The following is a 25,190-nucleotide window of genomic DNA, read 5'->3' as shown; positions in this document are numbered from 1 at the left end:
TGTGGTTTTCATGAAGGCAACATCTGTAAATCCCCTGGTGATACGTATCAGAGAAAAAGGGCATGGAGAGGTGAAAACACCCAGCCACGGTCACTGGAAGGTTTCATACAGGACTGAACAACTCTTTGGCCCAGCTCAGCCAACACCCCCTAGGGATTTGGTCAAACTCCTAATTGCACTGTTTCTCCTTTTACTTCGGAATTAAACAGAGAAAGTAACACTCACAGTGCAGGCTTGTTACCAGGGTTAAATGATACCAGGGAAGCAGAGATGCCTTGATACGTAGGACTGTAAAAGTTGCCACGATAGACTCCATGAAATAGGTGATCTCAGTCTTGTAAATTAATTATTCTAGAACACTACACACTTTGTCAGTTCAGTGAAGGTGACTAGCGTCTGGGCGCAACCATGGGCGCAATTTAGGAGTTTGGATGGAGTGGTTAGGTAGTTCCTGAGCAAGGTCCCCTGAAATGCCTCAGATACTGCAGTGTCCTAAGATTGGGGGAAATGGGGTGTGCATGGAGGCTCTTAGTTCCTTCACTAAAATATAACCTGCTCCTCATACACATAGAACCCTTCACGTCAAAGAACCCCTGTGCTCATCCTCACCGTGCAACTGATAATCTCTGGATATTCTCTTGAACAGATGCCCCTCCTGACCTGCCAGTTCCTCCAGAGTTACCGGGAACAGCGCCTGGCCCACTTGGTTCTGAGCTTTATTACCATGGGATATGTCTGGCAGAAAGGAGAGACGCAGCCCAAAGAGGTAAGGGGACAAAACACATGCCTGTCTTGTCATCTGGCAAGCCTGCTGCTCCTGAAGTACACTCACTGCTTGGCCCCACACTGTTTTCCTGGAAAATAGGTCCTTTCTTGTTCTTTTCTTTGGCTGTCAGTTGAAGGAAGGACAAACGGCCCACTTACATGAGAGAAATTTTTTTCCCTAAGAAGCTAGTTTTCTTTAGAAGTTGTAGGCATTCATTAGCTTTCACATCTTTTTTTTTTTTTTTCTGGCAAGAATGTTTCACAAGTTGCATATGAAGACAAGAACTGAGATCTCATTAAAAAAAGAAACTTAATAATAGCTTACACTTGCAGCATTCTGTATTCCTATGCACATATATTATCTCCTGATTTTCTCAATCCCATAAAGTAAACAGAACTCCACTGTGCCCATTTTACAGACAGCTGAGGACTACAGAAGACAAAAATCCTTCTCCAGAGTCAGATAGAAAGTTAGTGTAAAATGCAAGGCCATGCTTAGACCTTCTGATTCACTAATGTAACCTTCTTTCCCTAAAAGGCACCCATTGACATTAACAAGATTAATTTTAATTTTTTAATACTCTGCTCTTTCTACTGATTATTGATCTCTTAATAATTCATTTAAATCTCTTCTAAATCTTTACTTAACCTTTTATAGTTTCAGCCTGAACCTGGAGGGTGCCCACGTGGCTCAGTCAGTCGAGCATCTGACTCTTGGTTTCAGCTCAGGTCATGATCTCGTAGTTCATGAGTTCGAGCCCTGCATCGGGCTCTCTGCTGTCTACACAGAGCCTGCTTCAGATCCTCTCTCTCTCTCTGCCCCTCCCCTGCATCTCTCTCTCTCTCTGTCTCTCTGTTCCTCTCTCAAAAATAAATAAATAAACATTAAAAAAAACCAAAAACCAAAAAACCTAAACCTGGAGACATGAAATCTCTGAGTTCCATTAACAGCAGTAAAAAAGCACCACTCCCTTTCATTTTGTTTAAGTGTCCCTTTTCTAGGAATCAGAGTTACTTGTTCCAGTACTCCGTGGTTCACTGAGCAGCCCAGGCCTATTTTGTTTGCTTGGTGAAGGCTGCCTGTTTTCTTTCAAGTAAACAGAGGAAACCCCCCTGTGACAAAAGGAAGGGAACATGAGAAAGGAGGGAAGAAGAAGATATAGATGTGCTTCAGAGTTCTTAAATGTCAGCACATCTCATTAAAAAAAAAAAAAATGTACGTCTGATATAAAAACTTTGAAATCTAGGCACACTACAAAATGTCCCGCTGGGCCTCCCTCCCCTTGTGTTCTCCAAACCGTAATCCCAGATATGGGGAAGGGGTAGAGAAAGGGTGACAGGGGAGGAAGCCTTCAGTTTCGTGGAGTGTCCATCTACTTCCAGGTTACCAGGGATTCCCCTGTCCATGGCCTGGGATCATCTCCAACTTTCTCTACATCTCCTCTTCTAACTCTTTACCTAAATAGACACCTCACTTTTGCATTGCCCTCCTCAACCCCTGACTCAGGGAAACTAAACTTAAGTCTGAATTTTAAAACTCTATAGTTCTTTTTGTTTCTTACCTGAAAAACAGTTCTGTCCCAAGTCTAAAAATCTAAGGAAAGCAAAAGCGGAAGCAAGACTTCTTTAATAGATACTTTTATCCTAGGGGGAAATAAAAATGCAAGTGGGAGATAGGAAGCATAAGAATGTTATTTTGGATCAAAACCAATTTAACTTTGTCTACAGATAGAGAACCCCCGCCCCCCCCCCCCCGCCCCCCATCTCCCATGGATCTGAGTAGTTTTTCTGGACTTGTGGGCAGATATGTCTCTTTGGAGTGTTCCTCAGATAACTTAGGAGTTAAATAGGGACCGTCTTGAAGTTGTTACTGGGTTTGGCTTATGAAGTGATGAACAGAGTTGGCTGCTACACAGTATGAAGTGTTCTGTCCTCCCCATTCCTGTTCCTGATTGAAACATAAACACACACGTATATGTGTGTATACATACACATGTATGTATATATGTAGTTTTATACAAACAAATACACACATACATATTTATGTAGACATCTCTGTCAATAGATAAGTAGATATATAAAGAGTTAGAGATATTTTTCCCACTGCTCATCAACTCAGCCCCCAGTTTATGTTTAAACATTGGTGATGCCCTTCTTTGCGGAGTCAGTTTTCAGAGATTATTTTATACGCTATGTATACGTATGTGTTCCAGTTTTGTAATTTTCATATATATTTCAGATTGTACTCATACACATTATATCCACTAGAATGTTAAGGGAAAAAAATATGAGAGTGAGGTGTGTGTATATGGGTCACTCAGATAATTCCAATTTTATGCCCAGGTCATTTCTCTACCACAGGATTACTGGAGTAAAGGGCAATCATGATTACTTCCCTTGCTGCATTCTTTCTGGTGTATGCTAATTTCCTGTATTTATATCTAAAAGGTTCTGCCAAGAAATCTTGCCCTTCCCTTTGTTGAAGTCTCCAGGAACTTGGGCATCCCTCCTATCCTGGTCCATGCAGACTTGGTGCTGACAAACTGGACCACTAGGGATCCTGAAAGGTAAGACAGGGAGTGAGTGCTTTGGATGTGAATTGATGGAAACTTCCTCTCCTTACAGTAAAGGCCTGGCGTTTTCAGCTATGTGTGATTCTAGATGTTCATATTTAGTGTCTGCTTTATGGTTCCAAAGAACTTGTGTTCACGTTCAAAATTTACACGTCCCGGAAGTTTCTTCTCAATCCACTCTGAATACATTGGAGCAGGCTACTTTTTCTTGTTTTCTTCCACATCCAATCTGAATTTAACTTGACCTTCAAGCTCCTGCATAATTAGGCTTCATTCATTCTCTCTCATCAAATTTCCATTCCACAACATGCCTTCCATTCATGTCAAATTAGGGCCAGTGACTTCAATAAGTCATCCTGATATAATGATCATAAATGATTGTGATTATGATTATGATTATAGGTGAATTAAGAGTAGGGCTCTAGAAAGTTAGATTGAGAATTTGATTAATAATGCTATCTCTTCTACCTAGCTGGCATCAATCCTTGGAAAGTTGGGCTGGGAATGTAGATAAGTATTGGTCTAAAGAAAAAACAGTGTGAGTTTTTAACAAACAATAATTAATCAGAATGGGTGGAAAAAGTGAATTGTTAAATTTCCCTTTGAACTTTATTATCACAACCAAATTTATTTCAGGCTGTAGGTACAAGAAATAGTACTTTTGTAACTTAATAAAATAACTAAAGGGACATTTAGGTTAGATGTGAGGAAGAACTTCCTCAGCTTGAGGGTTATAGGTACCACAAGAATGCCAGAGGGGATGATGGGAATCTGTTCTAGATGATTAAACATTTAATATAACATTATAGATTTTGGGACTAATTTATGTGCTTCTTGGAAGAAGGGAGGCCATCTCATCTTTCTAAGGAAGCCTGAGGCCTGGGAGGATACATTTTCCATAATTATTAATTGTTATCTTTGACCAGTTCTTTCATAACAAAATTAGTGACCAGTATTCTCATGAAAAGCTGCTGAACCTGACTCAGAGTTTTGACAGAAAGAAATAATAAATATATGTGCAGAAATAATTCTGGTCAAGGCATTGAGTGTTGAGTCAGCTGGATTTCTGGTTTGAAGAGAAAGAGAGAAACAGGAAAGGTTGAAGGGAAAAAAAAATGTCTGGACTGGAATGGTTAAGTCAAAAATACAACAACAAGGGGCTAGTTGCCCAGTGAGTGAGTGAGCAGGGCTGCATCCCAGAGAGGCAGACACAGTTTGGGGCTCAGTAGTTAGCTTTCTTGGTGATTAAGTTTGGAGTCTTTTAATATGCCTTCCATAGAGCTAAGTGCTGCAGAGAAATGGAAGACAGGAAGCAAAGGGCACCAACATGGTTAAAGAACAAGACAAATGTCAAAGAGGGACATAAGCAATAGCCCTTAAGCATTTCAAAGCAATTATAGCAATGCAGGCTTTAAAAATCAGGAAACAGCTTGGTGAGGAAGTGAAACTTGATCTGATGCTAAAGGTAAGTAAGAGTATAATAGTTATAACAGAAATATGGGTTTGTGGCAATGACAAATATATAAAAAGAATAAGATAATTTATCATGGTGGCCACAGGCTAAATATTCTTGGGCTCTGTGTGAGTGGAGATTTAGCTTACTCCTTGTCACACAGTGACTTTCAGGGAAGGAAAATTTTTCCTTTCTTCCCTTCTAGGTTCTTTGCCTGGTCTGATAATTACATTGACATAAGACAGATCAATAGAAGAAAAATGAAATTAATTATTTTACCTATGAGAGCCCATAAAATATGAGACTCAGACAAGTGACCAAAACAGGAAGATTTTATACCTTTAGACAAGAAAACAGTACATTTGGGAAGAATTGACAAGACATAGGGGTTTGGGCTTAGGGTTAGCAAATTAGTGAAGGTGTATTTACACAGGCTTCTTGGCCCTAAATTCCCTCTCGGGTTAATTTTCCTTGTACAGGTTGGGTACCTGTCACATACCAGATTTATTTCCTGCTTTCAGGGGAACAAAGGAAGTCAGAATGTCCTTCTTGTGCCAGCTCTTTCTTACATAACATTAGTTCAAATAATCAGTGTGCCAAAGCAGTGCATTTGGGGTGGAGCAATTCTGCTCTCCTTCAGACCCACAGTGTAGTCACGACCTGTGACATCCAAAGTGTGCATGGATGTGTGTGTGTGCATGTGCATTTGGACACAAATGTATGTGCCTGTGTCTATGTCCTCTCAAAATGCATACCAGTTTAGAAACTGATTTGTTCTTTTATTTCCTTTTTCTCTTTGTGGTTATTGATACTGCAATTTGACTAGACCCCTGGAAATCAGGTAAGTTCTCAGAAATCGTTCACTAACTTTAGAATCCATACTAACTAAAAGCTTACAAATAAACGAAAAGGAAAGCACATCAAATTTTGTATATAGTATATAAACTATCTAAAAATGCCTGAAAAAGAACAAGACAGGGATATTTCACTCTCACCACTGAACATAGTACTAGAAGTCTTAGCCTCAGCAATCAGACAACAAAAAGAAATAAAAGGCATCCAAATTGGCAATGAAGAAATCAAACTTTCACTATTTATAGATGATATGATATTCTTTTAAGAAAACCCAAAGACTCCACCAAAAAATTGCTAGAATGAATACATGAATTCAGCAAAGTTGCAGGACATAAAGTCAGCATACAGAAATCACTGCAGTTCTTTTCTTTTTTTTTTTTTTTAATGTTTATTTATTGTGAGACAGAGCATGTGGGGGAGGGGAGGGGAGAGAGAGAATCCCAAGCAAGCTCCACATTCAATGCAGAGCCCAGTGTGGGGCTGGATCTCACAGCTGTGAGATTATGACCTGAGCTGATATCAAGAATCAGAGGCTCAACCAACTATGCCACACAGGTGCCCCAGAAATCTGTTGCATTTCTATACACCAGAAATGAAGCAGCAGAAAAAGAAATAAAGGAATTGATCCCATTTGCAATTGCACCCAAAACAATAAGATACATATGAATAAACCTAACCAAAGAGGTAAATGAACTGTACTCTGAAAACTATAGAACACTTAAAAGAAACTGAAAAAGACACAAGAAATGGAAAAAACATTCCATACTCATGAATTGGAAGAATAAACATTGTTAAAATGCCCATACTACCCAAAGCAATGTTTACATTCAATGCAATCCCTATCAAAATACCACCAGCATTTTTCACAGAGCTAGAACAAACGATTCTAAAATTTGTATGGAACCACAAAAGACCCCAAATAGCCAAAGCAATCCTGAGAAAGAACAGCAAAACTGGGGGCATCACGACTCCAGACTTCAAGCTTTAATGCAAAGCTTGTCTTCAAGACATTTGTCCTCAAGACAATATGGTACTGGCACAAAAACAGACACATAGATCAGTGGAACAGAATAGGAAACCCAGAAATAGACCCCCAACTATATGGTCAATTCATCTTTGACAAAGCAGGAAAGAATATCCAATGGAAAAAAAGACAGCCTCTTCAACAAATGGTTTTGGGAAAACTGGATGACAGCATTCAGAAGAAAGAAACTGGACCACTTTCTTACCCAAAACACAAAAATAAATTCGCCATGGATGAAAGACCTAATGTGAGACAGGAAACCATCAATATTCTACAGGAGAACATAGGCAGAAACCTTTCTGACCTAGGCCATAGCAACTTCTTATGAGACATGTTGCTACAGGCAAGGGAAACAAGCAAAGATGAACTATTTCAGCCAACAAAACTGAAAGGCAGTCTACAGAATGGGAGAATATATTTGCAAGTGACATATCAGATAAAGGGTTAGTATCTATAAAGTACTTACCAAATTCAACACCCTGAAAAATAAATAATCCAGTTAAGAAATAGGGAGAAAACATGAATAGACATTTTTCCAAAGAAGACATCCAGATGGCTAACAGACACATGAAAAGATGCTCAACATCACTCATCATCTGGGAAATACAAATCACAACCACAATGAGATACCACCTCACTCCTGTCAGAATAGCTAAAATTAACAACACAGGAAACAACAGATGTTGGCGAGGATGTGGAGTAACAGCAACCCTCTTACAGTATTAGTGGGAATGCAAATTGATGCAGTCACTGTGGAAAATAGTATGGAGGTTCCTCAAAAAGTCAAAAATAGAATTGCCCTATGATCCAGCAATTGCACTACTAGGTATTTACCCAAAGGATAAAAAAAATATAGATTCATAGTGTACATGTGCTCCAATGTTTATAGCAGCATTATCAACAATAGTCAAAATGTGGAGATAACCCAAATGTCCACAGACTGATGAATGGATAAAGGAGATATGATATATACACACATACATACATATATACATACACACACACACACATACACACACAATGGGATATTACTCTGCCATCAAAAAGAATGAAATCATGGGGCACCTGAGTGGCTCAACTGGTTGAACCTCCAACTCTTGATTTCTGCTCAGGTTGTGATATCATAGTTGTGATCTCACATTCATGAAATGGAGCCCCACATGTAGCTCTGCACTGAGCACGGAGCCTGCTTGGGATTCTCTCTCTCTCTCTGTGTCCCTCTCATGCTTGCACTCTTTCTCTCAAAATAAATAAACAAACATTAAAAAAAAAAAAAGAGTGAAATCTTGCAATTTCCAAAGACGTGGAGGGAGCTAGACAGTATTATGCTAACAAAAATAAATCAGTCACAGAAAGACAAATACTATATGATTTCATTCATATGTGGAATTAAAGAAGAAAAACAGATGAACATATGGAAAGGAAAAAAAAAGAGAGAGTGGGAAGCAAAACATAAGAAACTCTTGTAATTTTTTTTATAAATTCTTTTTAATGTTTATTTTTGATAGAGAGAGAGAGGGAGGGCATGAGCGGGGGAGGGGCAGAGAGAGAGAGGGAGACACAGAATCTGAAGTAGACTCCAGCTTGAGCTGTCGGCACAGAGTCTGATGCAGGGCTCAAACTCAGCAACTGTGAGATCATGACCTGAGCCAAAGTTGGATGCTTAACCAACTGAGCCACCCAGGCACTCTTACATAAGAGACTCTTAATGATAGAAAACAAACTGAGGGTTAATGGAGGGAGGTGGGTGGTGGATGGTATAAATGGGTTATGGGTATTGAAGAGGGAACTTGTTATGATGAGCACTGGGTGCTATATGTAACTGATGAGTCACTAAATTAAAAAAAAAATTTAATTAAAAAAAGTAAAAAATAAAAATAAAAATGCCTGAAAAAAAGACTAGAGGGAAATGTGCGAAAAATTAAAAGTCCAAAAATTAACAATGGTCCCTGTGCTTTGTAAGGATTAGGGGATTAATTTTCTTTACTATATTTTCAAGTCTGTTCATAATGAAGCAAATAAAGTTCAATGCAAGAAAAGAAAAAAAAAAAAAAAAAACTTTAAAAATTCTCTAAATCCTCTGTGATTCTTTGAAGTCTAAGACCTGAAAAAGATCTATGGTCTCACCATAGCTTATATGAAAGGCCAAAATTGTAGAGTGGTTTCTATAGCTACAGAAGAATCCCTTTGAAATATCTTGTTTTACATGGACTGGAGCTCATGGGCCAGGTTTGGTCCAGACATCCTCAGGCTCCTCTTTCCCCAGAGAGCAAAATTAGCCTCTAAATTGACATTGCCTCTCCTCAGCTCAATGAAGGCATTCCGTATAAAAACTGTAGCTCAGCAGATGGAGAGTGGAAGGATGAAGAAGCCACTTTCCACACAAGTGTAACTTCGCTGGCACAATGGAGTTCCTGACTTATTTTTCTTTTGTGTTTGTTTTTCATCTCTGGTCATGCTTAAAATGTTAGAGACAGAAGTGATTTATGGAGTGAAATTTTAGGTTTTGCAGATTGGACTGACATCTGGAATATTTGAATCTAGATAGCTGGTCATTTAAAGATGATTCTATGATGGCCTTGCAGCTGTCATTCTTACGTAATACAGCACTTGGGGGAAAAGGTCACTGATGAGAGAAAGCACTCACCTGAGTTATGAAATATTCCTGCCCTGGTCCTGTAACTAATCAGCTGCATGACTTTGGGGAAACCATTTTGCTTCCTTGGGCCATAGTTTCAAGTCTAAAAAAGGAGCATGAAATTAGCTGTTGTCTGTGGTCACTATACCTCTAAGACTGCCCCTGCTCCTGACAGGGATGGTGTGATGGGCCACAGACTGGCCCTGTGGAGAATCAGCAGTGCCTGCCCAGTTATATGTCAGCTGTTCCACTGGGAGGCCATGCTAGACTTTGAGAGTCCTCTGGTCCTTGACCATGGTCTTGAATAGGTCTGTTCTCTTTCCTTTCTGGAGCAGAGCTGGAGGCAGATTCTCCTCCTCAGAGCTATTCTACAGAGATGAGAGGGGTTTTCTTCGAGTCTACTTGCTCTTGCATTTGTCTGGCTCTGAGGTGGTCTTTGGGCCCTGCTCACACCACATACAAACCTCTCTAAACATGTGGTCATTTCCTTCCCAAGGAACTTGGACGTCATTTTCTCATTTCCTGGGGAAGAAAGCCTGCGTGGCTTTATACTGGTGACTGTTTTGGTGGAGAAGGCAGCAGTACCTGGGATTAAGGTATTTTCTTCATGGCTTTTTTTTTTTTTTTTTGTCCTAAATGAGAAATTAGTCTGAGCTTTACTTCCCACCAAGTCCCTTTCCCTGTAGAGAACTAATAAATATAGATGAGTATCGGCCTTGTCCTACTTGGTGTATGTCTGGGAAAAGAGGTCTGATCTCTAGCCCACAGCTCTCCCTTTCTTCAACTACTGCATCACTTGGAATGACCATTCAACCATTCAACTGACATGTCTTGTTCTGAATAATGTATGTCTGGGAGAACAAGACAGATACTGTTCTGGACGCTATAGAAGCTCACCATCCAGTAGAGAAAGGTGGACTGATGTATGGGGTAACAAGAAAAAAAACAAAAACAAAAACAAAAACCCAGTGTTTTTCATGAAAAAACATCTAAGACCTAATCCAGACTTGCAGGATCAGGCAAAGGGAAATGACAGCTGAAGTTAAAATCTGAGTGATGTATGGGAATTAAGCAGGAAGTAAGAATGGAAGTGGGTATTCATTCCTGGCAGAGAAAACTGTTATGCAAAAGCGTCAGAAAACAGTGAACCCTCTTCAGAGGACAGTGAGCCCTCATTGAGAATACCTAGCCCTGAGCTTGCATATTTGAACTCCTTCAGGGGTCAGGTAGATAACAGAAAGTTCAGGTGTAAAGCAAATGAAGGTGTAGTGACAGATGATCATCTAGGGAATGCTTGCCTTGCACAAAGATATTTAGATTAGATTTAAATCTTTCCTCACTACCTTCCCTGGTGAACATTCTTTGAGTGCTTACTGTGTCCTCAGTAGAGTGACCAGATCATGGGATGATTACCTTAGCACCCTCTTTCAGTCTCAAAAGTGAAACTATATGCTTACTTTACTTCTCCTTCGTGTGTTTAGTTCACTGAAAGATACAGAGTAAAGCATTGGTCTTCAAAATATAGCTCAAATAAGGTAGAGACTGCCAGAGGACAAGGAAGTCTTCCTGGTGAATGGAGCTCTGATGCTACGGGATCTACAGAATCTGTCTGATTTTATGTACAACAGAGCTCAGGAGTGAGGCTGCCCTAGTTCAAGGTCCTAGAAGTAGAAATGATCATAATGATGAAGGACCATAAGGCAAGCTGAGGGCCAAACACAAGCTAGCACAACCCACCCCCTCCCCAAGTGGGATATGTGTGATATTTCTCAGGCACTCCTGGCTGCCCAAGAACAAAGGAAACAGATGGTTAACTGATGGAAATTACTGTCATACAGGACATGAGTCTCCATCAGTTTACAAAGGTCTTACAAAGGTCTTTACAAGAAAAAGGCAATCTTATCAATAGCTTAATCTCCAGAAACCTGTGGACTCAGTTTTCTGGAGCCCTAATATCACCTTCCCCTCCACAGTGATATGGGGAACAAAGGCAAGAAGGAAATGGCAGGTAAAATTACATTTCTTTGTAACCTGCAGCCCATTGACAAATACTTAAGGCAAATACAAAGCAGACCATTTCTCCAGAAACCCCCTATTGTCATAATGTTAATGCCTTACTAGAGGGAAAACAACCTTAGCTTGACAACAGCAAGGCCTCAGGCATCTTAGACGTTCTCTTTAGCATATCAAAGTCCTTCTGGAGGCCTCCCCCCAACTCCATAGTATATAATCAGTCACTCTGTACAACCCCAGTGCCCAAGGGTCCTGTCCCTGTGCTTTCATAGGATCTCCTTTTTGCACCAAAGACATCTCAAAAATTCTTTCTTGGCCATTGACTCCAGACCCCCACCACTCCAAAACCCCATCAATAATATGAGATAAATCCAGAAGAAAGAACAAAATTGATTAGAGTTATGCCCTTGAGAGGTACAAGAAGTAGCAGTCAATGGAAAAGCTCCAGAAAGTCTTAACTAGGGATCTATCTGAAGGGTGCCCAGAAAGATTCTGGCTCTCAGGAAAACCTCACAGGATATTTAGTTTAGGAATGCCCCTGGGGAGCCCTGCCTAACAATCCAGCAGTCAGATGGGTCCCCTTTTTCTAGATTCCCACAGCTTTGCGGCTCTACCTCAGTGGACTGAATGTTAATGAATTGAGTGAATGAATCTCCTCTTCAGGCACTTGTTCAGGCAGTGAATGCCATCTTGCAGCCCAGCCAGAACTCGTTGCTTCAAGCCCTGCAGCGACTGAGACTCTGCATTCAGGATATCACCAGAACTTTAGGACAAATGCATGGTATGAGGCTTCTGAAGGCTGAGGGCTTTGCTTGGGAAGACATAAAATGTCAAAATGTCAATGTCTTTGTTTTAAGGCAACCAAATGTTGTTCATGCTACTGAAAAATGAACTCTCAGTTTGCAGTGACTTTCTCATGGTTTTATCGTTCTTTTTTTTTTTTTTAATTTTTTTTTTTTTAGCGTTTATTTATTTTTTGAGACAGAGAGAGACAGAGCATGAACGGGGAGGGTCAGAGAGAGGGAGACACAGAGTCTGAAACAGGCTCCAGGCTCTGAGCTGTCAGCACAGAGCCCAATGCGGGGCTTGAACTCACGGACCTCGAGATCATGACCTGAGCCGAAGTCGGCCGCTCAACCGACTGAGCCACCCAGGCGCCCCGATCGTTCTTTATATCTCTTGTGATTCAGTTGTTTCGTCTTCTGGCTAGCCAAAATATTTCCTTGCATGTAGAGGTCTTATGGTAACGAAGCTGGGGCTAAAAGGGTGGAGCACATGACATTGGTTGTATAAGCTCTATCCAGCAATGTTAGGTTACTGAAGGACAGAATTGTGATATGAGAGAGTTTGTCCTTACCCTCTCTAAAGCCTCTCATTCTTTGTTCTCTAGTGGAAGCTGAGATGACTGACCTTGGCTTTGGGCCTTATCTGAGGGGCCTTCCATGGCTCCTCCTCTGAGGCTAGTTTAAAGAGGAGTTGTTACAGGTGTGGCCGGTTAATCTTATCCTAAGGACTGCAGCTCTTAACAACTTTATCAGAAGAATCTAGAAAATGTAATTGTTGTGTGTTTGAAGAAGGTGTGGGAGAGGGGTGTGATCTGTTTAACAAGAGGGTAAGGATCTAAGTATCAGTTTCCATGGATCCTGCTTCACTGACAAATAGAGGGAGTCCAGGAAAGGAGAGGTTTATGGGAAACAGGATAGGAGGAAGCGAGGGGGGGAGGGAGAAAGGGAGGACACCAGCTTTATTACTTTTTATTAAGGGAGTAAATTTATTTGTCATCTCAGACTCTCTGCACTAGTGGAAGTCCATCAGAAGTCACAGGACTATGTATTATTTCCATTCAACATCCTGTTTTATATTTCAGATCCACACTTCCTCCACTTCCCTGAATTTTAATTTTAAAGCCCTCCTGATCACATCAAACAAGCTCTCTAAACTGAGTGACATAGATTTGAGCCTTAACAAGGTACCCTGAGTTTATTAGTCAGGATACCAAGACCAGAGGAAGTGACATTGCAGGTGCATTCAGATCATATTGATGAGGGAGCATAAGGCAAGCTGACACCCTGCATCCCCCCTCCCCCACCCCACCTCAGGTGGGGTATGTGTGATATTTCTCAGGCACTTCTGGCTGCCTAAGAACAAAGGAAAGGGGAAACAGATGGTTAACAGATAGAAATTATAGTCGTGCAGGACAGGTGTTTACAAATGTCTTAGTAAGTTTACAAATGTCTTAGTAAATTGTAATAAAAAGGCAATCTTATCAGTAGCCTAATCTCCAGAAACCTGTGGACTCAGTTTCCTGGAACCCTAATACTACCCTTCCCTCCTTCGTGATGTGGGGAGCAAAGGCAAGAAGGAAATGGCAGGTAAAATTACATTTCTTTATAATCTGCAGTCCCTTAACAAGTACTTGAGGCATATACAGAGTGTACCATTTCTCCAGGAACCCCCTTCTGTCATAATGTTAATGCCTTACTAGAGGGAAAACAACCTTTGCTTGACAATAGCAAGGCCTCAGGTATCTTAGGCATCCTCTTTAGCATATCAAAGTCCCTCTGGAGGCCTCCCCCCAACTCCATAGTATATAACCAGTCACTCTGCACAACCCCAGTGCAGCATTTACTGTCCAAGGGTTCTGTCCCTGTGCTTTCATAGGATCACCTTTTTGCACCAAAGACACCTCAAGAATTCCTTCTTGGCAGTCAGCTCCAGACCCCCATGACCCCCAAACCCCATCAGTATGAAAGAACAGAAGTGAGTAGTCTGGAAACTCGTGAGAGACCCCTCACCCTGTCACACTGCCTGCTGCAGTAAGAGGGCACAGTCCTGTCTGTCACAAGCTTTCCTAGTGCTCATTGTCAGAGTCACTTTCTCAGCCCAGGCCAGCCCAGTGCTCTCTCTCCATTATCCCCTGCAGGAGTCTGGTGGCCTGGGAGATTGCAGGGCTACTTTCCTTGTTTTGTTAAAAAGTTAATTTTCCCACACAGGCATGATTTATTCTAAAAGTTGTATCTGTAGTCACCACAGTGAAACAGGAGTACATCAGACTGCATTTTCCAAACAAGGCACAAAATCTTCCATCTCATAGGCTCCTTTCCAATGTGGCTCTGATGTGCCTGTCCTCAAGGAGTGCAGGCTGTGTCCTCACTTGTGGTATTGGTGGGCCTGTGACATGCCCGTAATCAATAGCACGCAGCAGAAGTGATGCTGCATGAGCTTTGAGGGAAGGCTAGAGGGGGTGATGCAACTGTTACCTTGTATACTGAGTCACCACGTAAAAATGCCACCTGCTCTGAGGCCACCATGCTGCGAGTGAGAACGCCAGGCCTCACGGAGAGGCCATATGTAGGTGCTCTAGTTGGAAGCTGCCATGGAAGCGAATGAACCCTTGGATGACTCTAGATTTCCACCCTCAAACCGTCCTCAGTCTTCTAGTCATCCACCTGGGGGCCCAAATACTGTGGAGCGCAGTGTGTCCTGTGTCCCGTCCCCTGTGTCCTGTCCAAATTTCTAGCCTGCAGATTCCAAGAGCATCATATACTGGTTGTTTCATGCCCCTCACTTGGGAGTGGTTTGTTATGCAGCCACAGTAAACAGAAAAATAAAATGATAAAAATAACAAATACTAGAAACTTCAAGGGTTTTTTTTTTTTTTTTAAGTTTTAAGTTTTACTTGTTAGAGAGAGAGAGAGAGAGAGAGAGAGCACACAGGTTGGAGAGGGGCAGAGAAAGGGAGAGACAGAATCCCAAGCAGGCTCCATGCTGTCAGCACAGAGCCTGATCTGGAACTTGAACTCACGAGCTGTGAAATCTGAGATCAGGACCTGAGCCGAGATCAAGAGTCGGACGCTTCACCAGCTGCACCACTCAGGTGCCCCTGGAAACTGCCAGGTGTAAGGAATCACATAAATTGTGTCATTGTGTCTGGTTTGTAGTTGATGACTTTTTTCTGATCATCTTTAGAGCTCAGCAGCACTTCCCTCCCCCCCCCCCCCCCGCCTCTCCCATCCCCCCCCGCCCCTACCCCCCCCCCCCCCCCCCCCCCCCCCCCCCCCCCGCCAAATGGAGCTCATGAATTTTTTTTTTTCTTTCTGAGCTCAGCTTTAGCAAGAGTTGTGTGTTCTACTCCCTTCCTCCATAATTACCTCATTTCCAGGCAGGATAGCTTGAAAACATGCCCAACGCAGAGGAGAAGGTACTCTTTATTTTAAGGCTTCAATTTATATTTCTGAGAACCCCCATGTTATCACTGGGCCTTTGCCCAGCCCACAGGTGATTCCACCTCACAACCTTAACCTAGTCCTCAGCGCAGACGTACTCCTCTTCAGGCGGAAGTCAGTCACAGCACTGGACTTCCAGACTACACCCACACTGTGCATTGCTCGCTGAGTGTCAGCGCTGTGCACCTGTAAGATCCGTGTCTCGCTCCCCTTTTCTGGGTGATTTGCAGAGAGCTCAGCCAGGCCTGGGCATTGTGCTCTTTGGAAGGCTAAAATATGTTCGGATTTCCAAGCATCCCGATTACACAAGCATGTCTTTTGGCAGGTTTCTGAATACCTCTTGTTTCTAAGAGTTAATTTCCTCCTTAGAAACGCTGAGAGATAAATTTTTCTCCAAAATGCCACGGAAAGTTTTGCCTTGTATTTCCTTCTGAATCAACACAATTTCCATCTTCTCCTTGACAGATTGCTGGCTGTAAGAATTTTTCCTTTAATGATAGCAAGGAGTCAAAATGTTTCCTTCTAAGAGTTTGGCATGTGTTTAAGTCAGGTTTCTTACTCGGTGAGTTGGTACTAAATGATAGTGTGAATTCCTGCTTCTACCCTCTTCTGGCTGGCTCACTTAATTTTGCCTAAGGAAGTTTTCTTCCTAATCTGTAAACTTACTTTGTCTACAACTAATTGGAAACAAAATTATTGTTTCCATTTTTGTTTATCTTAAAGCTTAAAAGTGGCATGCAGTTAAGATATTTTTAGATTTGTTGAAAGCATTGTTGACATTGTATAAAACAATATTTGGTAAAGGTTTGTTTTGTTTTGTTTTGTTGTTTTTTGTTTTTGGTAACTGATAAGTTTTTACTAATTTATAATTAGTAAGAGAGACTGTCTAGATGTTGGGCAGCTCTATGATTTGGGTCTATAAACGGCAATAATTAAATTCAGTACCCTTGGTTTATATTAAGGCATTAGGATTTTCTTGGTGAAAGTCATTCCCCCTATCTTCCCAGCCTACTGATTTCTGGATCTTCAGCTCCCTGTGCAGTCTGAAGAAGGTATTGCAGTCAGAACTGTGTACTGATGAGAGAAACCTCTGGTAGTAATAAAAGTTATCCAAAGTTATCAAAGGTTAACTTTGAAAATAATAATAATAGAAAATAAATAAAGCAAAGTGGAAAATAATCAACACTGGGATTCTTCTCTGCTAAATACTGTGGGATAATAACGACTCCATTCATATTTCTAAAGTTGTCTTCACTCGTGGATTACTTACACACAGTAATCTCAGTATACCCTAATCACCTGACCCACCATATTTTACCTTGAATCTTATTTTCTCATGTCAATGCATAAAATCAAGAAACATGCCCAGGGGCGCCTGGGTGGCGCAGTTGGTTAAGCGTCCGACTTCAGCCAGGTCACGATCTCGCGGTCCGTGAGTTCGAGCCCCGCGTCAGGCTCTGGGCTGATGGCTCGGAGCCTGGAGCCTGTTTCCGATTCTGTGTCTCCCTCTCTCTCTGCCCCTCCCCCGTTCATGCTCTGTCTCTCTCTGTCCCAAAAATAAATAAAAAACGTTGAAAAAAAAAAAAAAAAAAAAAAAAAAAAAGAAACATGCCCACACAAAACCAGTTCTCAAAATATTGAAGAGTCCCATGAGTCTTCACAAAAGATGTTTTTAGGCTTACAAGGAAGAATATACATTGCATATCGCACATCAAAAATATCCAGAAATCTACAGTGATTATTATTGTTGCATATGGTTAAGATTCACTGAGATTTGCTTACCTATTATAACCTTCTTTTTGCCCTTCACTCCTTTACACACATCTCTTTTGCTACTAGGATTTCCTCTAGTGAGGACCTGCTGCTGGCTAACTCTCTCGTCTGAAAATTGCCCTGTTTCACTCCAATGCCTAAAGAATATATTTGCTAGCAACAATATTCCTTTAGATGTTGAGTAAATCCGTACAATATCTTTTAGCTTCCATTGTCACTACTAAGAAGTTAGATGTCAGGGAAACCTATCTTTTTCTGATCTGCTTGTGAGTTTCTCTTTTTGGGTCTGTGTTGTTCCATTTATCATGGGTTGGTTTCATTATGCTTCTTTAACTGATACGACTTATCATTCTGGAAAGTCCTTAGCCATCACATCCTCACAAATTGTGCCCCACTCTCTTTCTGTTTTCCTTCTTCTAACTTTAATTGAGGATGTTAGACCTTGATCCACTATCTTCCATTCTCTTCTAGCCTTGCTGTTTTTTCCCCATCTCTTTATTTCTCTGTGCTGCATTAATTCTTCTAATCTAATTAACTCATTGTCAGCTGCTTCTAATCTGTTTCTGAATACATATATTGAAAAGGTTATTTTATTGTCTCATTTCCAGAAGTTATATTTTATTACTTTCTAACCTGTTTATTTTTCATACTTTTCTGTTCCCCAGAGACACTTTCAAGCTCACTTTTAGTTTTTTTCAACATACTACTTGTGGCTGTGTCATAATTTGTGTGTGATTCTAATATTGGAAACTTGATTGTTTCCTTCTTGTTATTTCTTTTTTCCTATTGTTGGTTGTCAGGTTGTCATTTGTTTTGTGTGTGTGTGTTTGGGCTTGATTTGTTTTGCTTTTTTTTTTTTTTTTTTTCCATTCTATATAATGCTCATTGTCCTTGGAACATTGTTTGTAGACAGTCTTTTGGAACTAGGGCAGAGAAATATTTGTACTTGGTTCTTCCTGGTTCTTGGGGACATTAAAATTCTGGACCATCTTGAAGCAAGTTCAGCAAGTGAGGGCCCATGTACCAATTAGACAATTTAAAGTTGGGCTAAGAATGTAAAAAAAAAAAAAAATTGGTCACAACTTTTCAGGGACAGATTTTTTTAAATCCTGTTTTGCTCAGTGCCAAGGTGACTTCGATTTTGTCTCTTGGGGGCAAGGAGTGGTGGGTTGGGGGCTCTGATGCACACTGATGTTGAGATATAGGTAGTTGGGACTTCCAGTTTAATATGAACAGGGTCTCCTGTAAAATTCCTCCCCATGGCTGGGGCTGGGGTCTTACTTATGACACCTACCATCCAGAGAAGCCACTAAAAGCAAGGCAGGCATACCTGGATTGGGAAATGACTTCAGGAAAAAGAGGTTTTGCCACCCTAGTTTCTGCCTCCCATTCTGGGTTCCTGCTTTCCCTTAAAATTTTGCTTGGCAGTTCCTTCCTGTCTTTTCAGCTACTTGATACCTTTAAGATATTTGCATCCTTTATCCCTCTTTTTGGATTGTTTTTAGTGGAAGGACAGATCTGAATGAAACAACACTCCACTACTGCAAATGAAAGTTTCTTTTTGGAATATCGATTGCATCTCTTCCTTTTTCTCTGTTTTTACCATCGCTTGCTCTGAGCTTGGCTCCCATCATCACTTGCCAGGACTCTGCAGTGGTCTTGTAGCAGGTTTCTTGCACAGACAGTTATGACACTGAGGCTTTCTTTCCAGGAAGCAACTTTATTTGTGCCAGCACTGGCTCAGTTGGGTTTGTACCTGAAAAACTGAGCCCCGAATGCCACATGGCGTAGTCTTTTATGCATTTTCTACTTCTTTGTCTCCTATATATGGGTAATGTATAGACATACGGTCTGATTGGGTGGTCTCGTGTTACAGGGTCATGAGGGATGTCACTTACACACATAGTGAGGCTGTCTTCCCTTATCCTGAGGTCTTTTCTCACCAGATTCCTTAGGGAGGGGACCCTACAACAGTTTCTCTTCTGCCCTTTACCTTATCTATTTCCTTCTGTACACAGAAGCCTGAATCAGCTTTTAAAAGTACACGCTGAAGCACTTTTACTCCCCCAACTCTTCAGTTTCTCTTCTGGCACAGTACAGTAAGGTAGCCTCCAGACACATGTGGCTACTGAACACTTGAAAAGTGGCCAGGGTAGCTGGGGAACTAAATTTTTAATTGTATTTAATAGTAGTGAATTGATATTGAAACATAAAAACTGAATCAATGTAAAATAGTTGTTTATTAAACACAGCTTTAGTACTGAATAGGTCATATGTCAGTTAATTGTTGAAAATTAAACATCCAAGTTGAAATGCATTATAAGCGTAAAGTAAATTTTAAGTCTGTAAGGATATAGACAAAATTTCAAAAACTTATCACAAGAAAACATATAATAATTTTTATATTGGTTATCTTTTGAGATTATAATATTTTGGATATGGTGGGTTAGCTAAAATATAGTATTGATATTAATTTTACCAACTTTTTTTTTACCTTTTAAAATATGACTACTAGAAAATTTTAAATTATACATGCCCATCACATTACATTCCTATTGCCCACACTCGTTTTCCCATTATTTTAAGGATAAGGCCAAAATCCCAATCTTTCTGCAAGACCTAGCATGATCTGACCCCAGAATATTTTAATTTCAATTTATCTTTATTTGAAACCAAGCTTTCCTTCACCTGTTCTTTCTGACACTAGCTTTTAGTTCCTGCAAAGAACTTCGGTCACAAGCATGGTGTGAAGGTGCACACATGAGTTTGTCCTTCCACAGTGTCAACTTTAGTCAATCATAAAGCAAAGTTAACCACAGTTATAAAACATGTTCAGGATTCCAAACTCAATGACGTTTCACCATATGATTAAAGTTGGCTTCTTATATGACACACGAAGCAGGACAGAAGACAACAAGCAAACAAGATAGCAGAAGATAACAAGATAACAGAAGGGTGTAGGAAGTGAACAAACTAAATGCAGAGTTGGTCTGTGGGCACACAGTTGAGATAAAGCCTCAGTCTGGTCCAGGTCAGCTCTTGGCACTTAGTGCTTATTACGTTCAAGCGGGGAAGGATCTCGGTTTTGTTCGGAAATCAATCTGACAGAGCCTTCAGTGGCAGCTGCCTTTTCTTCATGGTCAGGCATAGAGGTCATGTTGGAAGAGTCTGATAATTTGCTGCAAAAGTCCCCCCCCCCCTTACTTTTTTCTTTTCGTTTTAAGTTTCTTTACTTATTTTGAGAGGGAGTGAGAGAGAGCACAAGTGGAGGAGGGGCAGAGAGAGAGAGAGAGAGAGAGAGAGAGAATCCCACTTGGGCTCCATGCTGACAGCCCAGATGTGGGGCTCGGTCTCACAAACTGTGAGATCATGATCTCAGCTGAAATCAAGAGTTGGATGCTTAACCCACTGAGCTACCCAGGTGCCCCTGAACCCTCTCCTTTTTAAATTGATTAAATGGTTCTTGGGCCCCTGCAGACCTCCTCTGGTCCTGCTTGTTATCAGTTCTGGGCTGTCAGGGCTGATGCTGGTTGGGACAATATCTCGTAGCTGTGGTACCTTCGACTACTTGTGTCATTGTTTGATGCAGTTTCCTGCTTGACATGAGAGAATCCATTTTGCTCTCTACAACTTCCTCTACTTCAAGGTTTGTTTATGCACTATTTCTTCTGTTTCAGACATTCTTTCCCATTCACCCTCTGCCTGGTTCACACCTACTTATGCTTCAGATTTAAGTAAGCCCTGGTTTCATCCAGACACATAGAGCTGCTTACACCTTACCAACAATGCTACTAAATCTGGAGAAAGAAGAAGGCGCTAGAGCAGTCACAGCAACAGAAGAGACCAACAAGAGACATCAAGGAAAAGGACTAAGAAATGGCAGGGTATAGGTATGATCAGAGACAGAAGGAGGTGTCCAGGATGTATATAAGATTTCAAAGCTGGTTAAAAAAAATCATGATACCCCTGGCAAAGATTTGTCACTTGAAAGGTTGAATCAAGTTCTGCTTGATGGGTTGATTGATTTTCAAAGTAAATGGGCACACGGAGGAAGGATGATGAGCTTGCTTTGAGATATGTCATGCTTAAGGTGATGGTAAGACATTTAGTGGAAATTCGTGGCTTTGAAAGTTGGAATCACATGAAAAATTTACTGCCTGGTGGTTGTGGCCATCAGATGGATGGTTTGATTATGCATCGACAATGCTTTGTTGTAGGTGTCAGTAATTGAGCACCTGTTGTGTTACTTTCCTGAGTGGGACCATGTGAATATTACTAAAGTAATGTGAAAATATTACAGTAATTCAAGGGCTGTGGTTTTATAGCGCTTGATCCAAAGCAAGGATTTGCTGAGTTTTCGTTTGTGTAGAGGCTACTTCTCAGTATAAAATCTAAATCCCTACCCCTGCAAACTTTAAAAAGCAAGTTTCCTTAGGTTTTCCAAACTAATGCTTATGACATAAAATTATGATGAGTGTAAATGAGTCAAAGGCAGATGTTCTATTTCTCTAGAGACTCACTTAGATTTAAAAGAAAAAGGTGCTTGACCAAAATGTTTTGTGTTTTGCTGAACAACAACCTTAGAAACACTGGATGATGGCTAGCCAGGCAGTAAATGAACCTGCACTTGGCCATCTGGGCAGAAGCTGCAGTCCTTGGTGTCATTTTCCTGCTCTTCTAGGAAGCCACATGGAGGGAAAAAGAAGAGATGTAACTCAGGTGTGTTCTTAGATCCTCTGTGTCATTGGCTTTTAGGAACTGCCCTTCTTAGCCAAAATGTGCACATGTTAGACCTAGAAGTAAGAGTGCATACGTGGTTCTCTTACCTTACCAGATCACTGTTAATTGAGGAGGAGGTTCTCTACTTGGTATTTTCTGAACACCGTTCAGAGTCAGTTGCCAAAATATATTTCCTAGTAATTTGTTCTTTTTTATGATTTTTTTTCCTCTGTTAAAATTCTCATTGTGTTTATGTGGTGTTGTCTTAATTTCATTGAATTGTCTTATTATGTTTTCTTGTAGTTTACTTAGCTTCCTTAAAACAGATATTTTGGGGGCATCTAGGTGGCCCAGTTGGTTGAGTGTCTGACTCTTGATTTCACGTCATGATTCCAGGGTCACGGGATGGAGGCCTATGTGGGGGCTCAGTGATAAGCATGGAGCCTGCCTAATATTCTCTCTCTCTTTCCTTCTGTCCCTCTTCCCTGCTCACACTCTCTAAATAAATAATAAATTAATTTAAAAAATATATTCTGAATTGTTTTTATCAGGCAAATCACAGGTCTGCATTTCTTTAGGGTCAGTTACTGGGAAATTATTTTTTCTTTTGGTAATGTCATGTTTCCTTGATATTTTGTGCTCCTTGAAGCTTGGCATTGCTGCAGGAATTATGTGAAGAAGTTATTTATTCACTTTCTCCAGTATTTACTGACTGGTTTCAGGAGAGAAACACCTTCCATCAGCCCTGGCAGGGATTCTGAGGCTTTCTCAGACCTCCTGTGCATACACCTGCTCCACACTTCTTGCTCCCTCTCTTGGCAAAAGTTTTAATTGTGTATGCCTTCTCTAGGTCTGCAAAGTCAGGCCAGGTGCTGACCACCTAACATTGGCTTTCCCTAGGACAGTGTTTAAGGCTCAGGTCGTGTGCTTTCTCCCAGTCCCATAGAATCAGCCACCTTGCTGGAGGAGCTCACGAATCAACAGCAGAGGCTCACCCTTTCTGCTTTCAGCAGTGCACGCAAGGAGCTGGCCAGAGTGGGTGAAGGTGTAGCTGTGAGACACCCTGAGCACTAGGGGCACCCGTGGCTAGTTGGGGTGATCTGCGGGTGAAGCATTCCCAGCATCTCATGGGAGGGGTTCTTAATGGAATCTGTGAGGCGATCAGTATAATCTGCCTCCCTTTAATCCCCCACCCCCCAGCCAAAAGCCCTATGTGGCATTCTCCTAGTCCCTCCCTACCCCCAGGCTCCTCTGCTCCCTAGTTGTGCAGGACACCTCAGTGTTCTGGATGGGATGGGAAAGAAGTGGGTCTGCGTGGCGGCATTCCTTGCAGCTGGGGAAGCCAGGCACGCAATCTTATGCTCTCATTTTCCCTTACCGGAAAAATCACAGCCCTAGGAGATCTCTCTTAGCGCTGAGCTGTGCTGCCTTGTGGAAGGGGTGATGTGAGCACAGTGAAATGTTCTTACCCTCTTCAATGCATCCAGTTCTGGATCTCTTTGCTCAGTGGTGTGCTGGAAATTCCCCACTGAATTCCTGGACTTTCACAAAGGCCCTCTTGTCTGTGTGTGATTGTCTACGCCAGTGTTCTTTGTGGGAAAGACAGTAGAAAACTTTTATTTTACCATGATGTTGATGTCACTCCTGCATTCCCTGATTTAACTGTCTCCTGTGTGTGTGCTTGTGTGTGTGCGTGCGTCCTTGTGGGTGCTCACCACGCATGTTCCTCTTTTGTGAATGCATGTGTTTCCTTATATTTCTAATGGTCTTTTATCTTTGTTTTTTTAAATTTTTTTTTTTAACATTTATTTATTTTTGAGACAGAGAGAGACAGAGCATGAACAGGGGAGGGTCAGAGAGAGGGAGACACAGAATCTGAAACAGGGTCCAGGCTCTGAACTGTCAGCACAGAGCCCGACGTGGGGCTCGAACTCACAGCCCTCACGGACCTTGAGATCATGACCTGAGCTGAAGTTGGCTGCTTAACCGACTGAGCCACCCAGGCGCCCCTCTAATGGTCTTTTATCTTTTACTTCCTGATTTTTTAAAAGTTTTTTGTAAACCCCAGAAGCCTGATCTTCATTAGTTATATGTGTTGCAAATATTGTGGTTTGCCTTATGACTTTTGAAAGCACAAGTTCTTAATTTTCGTATAGTCAAAGTATCTGCCATTTCTTTTGCAAAAGTCTGTGTTTGGGGAAGTCTTACATAAGATATTATTTCATAATCATAGCTGATAAGTATACTTTCCTGCATTTTCTTCTGAAATTGTTCTTTTGTCTTTCACATGTTAGTCCTTAATTCACACATAATTGTTATCTATATGTAATATGACAAAGGAAATAAATTCAGTGTCCCTTCTTTGAAGAATCACTAATCTGCAATATTAGCACTGTTTTATAACAGATTTTCTTAAATGACTGGCTCTGTTTCCAGGTTTCCTACTCTTTGTCATTGTTTACCTTTCCCAACAGGGATATCATTTGTCTTTAGAACTATAGCTTCATAGTATCTCTTTCAGGTGAAGAAAACCCCTGTCTCTTGCCCTTCTTTCCCAGAGGTGCCTGTACTATTTCCAGCATTTTGTCTTTCATGTAAACAATCAGCTTTTCAAACTGCTCTGAAAAAAATCTCTGTTAAAGTTTTTGCTAGGGCATCTGGGTGGCTCAGTCAATTGAGTATGCCATTTCGGCTCAGGTCATGATCTCATGGTTCATAAGTTCAAGCCCTGCATCAGCTCACTGCTGTCAGCTCAGACCCCGCTTCGGATCCTCTGTCCCCCTTACTCTCTCTGACCCTCTCCCACTCATTCTCTCTGTCTCTCTCTCTCTCAAAAATAAACATTAAAAAAATTTGCTCCTGTTGCATTAAATCTGTATATTAATTTGGAGAAAATTTACATGATTTTGATATTATATCCAGTCTTTCTGCCTTATGATCAAGGCAGATGGACAATCAGAGAATACCACAGAAACACTAAGTAAGGTAGTCGGACAAGGTACTGGAAATCATGCCTTCATATTATTGGATGTGAACTAAAACTTATCCAGATAGATAACTCTTTTTTAGATACACTTCTTCTCTTTGATACTGATACTGAGTTTTTTGCCCATCAGTAGAGACAAATTTTTTCTTGAATTTCTTAAATTTT

General features: G+C 41.1%; 1 protein-coding gene across 2 annotated transcripts in view; it reads left to right on the top strand.

The window, feature by feature from the left end:
* IDO2 (indoleamine 2,3-dioxygenase 2) overlaps nt 1-25,190 on the top strand; it is a 75,163-nt gene that overhangs the window by 37,647 nt on the left and 12,326 nt on the right. For both annotated transcript variants that reach the window (XM_030312580.1, XM_030312581.1), the window contains 5 exons: nt 647-766; nt 3,214-3,332; nt 5,618-5,632; nt 9,805-9,904; nt 11,985-12,102. In XM_030312580.1, the coding sequence (XP_030168440.1) occupies nt 647-766; nt 3,214-3,332; nt 5,618-5,632; nt 9,805-9,904; nt 11,985-12,102 (472 nt within the window). The remainder of the gene's footprint in view (nt 1-646; nt 767-3,213; nt 3,333-5,617; nt 5,633-9,804; nt 9,905-11,984; nt 12,103-25,190) is intronic.

This window comes from Lynx canadensis, chromosome B1 (genome assembly GCF_007474595.2).
Source record: "Lynx canadensis isolate LIC74 chromosome B1, mLynCan4.pri.v2, whole genome shotgun sequence".
NCBI lineage: Eukaryota > Metazoa > Chordata > Mammalia > Carnivora > Felidae > Lynx > Lynx canadensis.
Note: the sequence above shows the minus strand (reverse complement) of the source record. Positions and strands in the feature narration are given on the sequence as shown.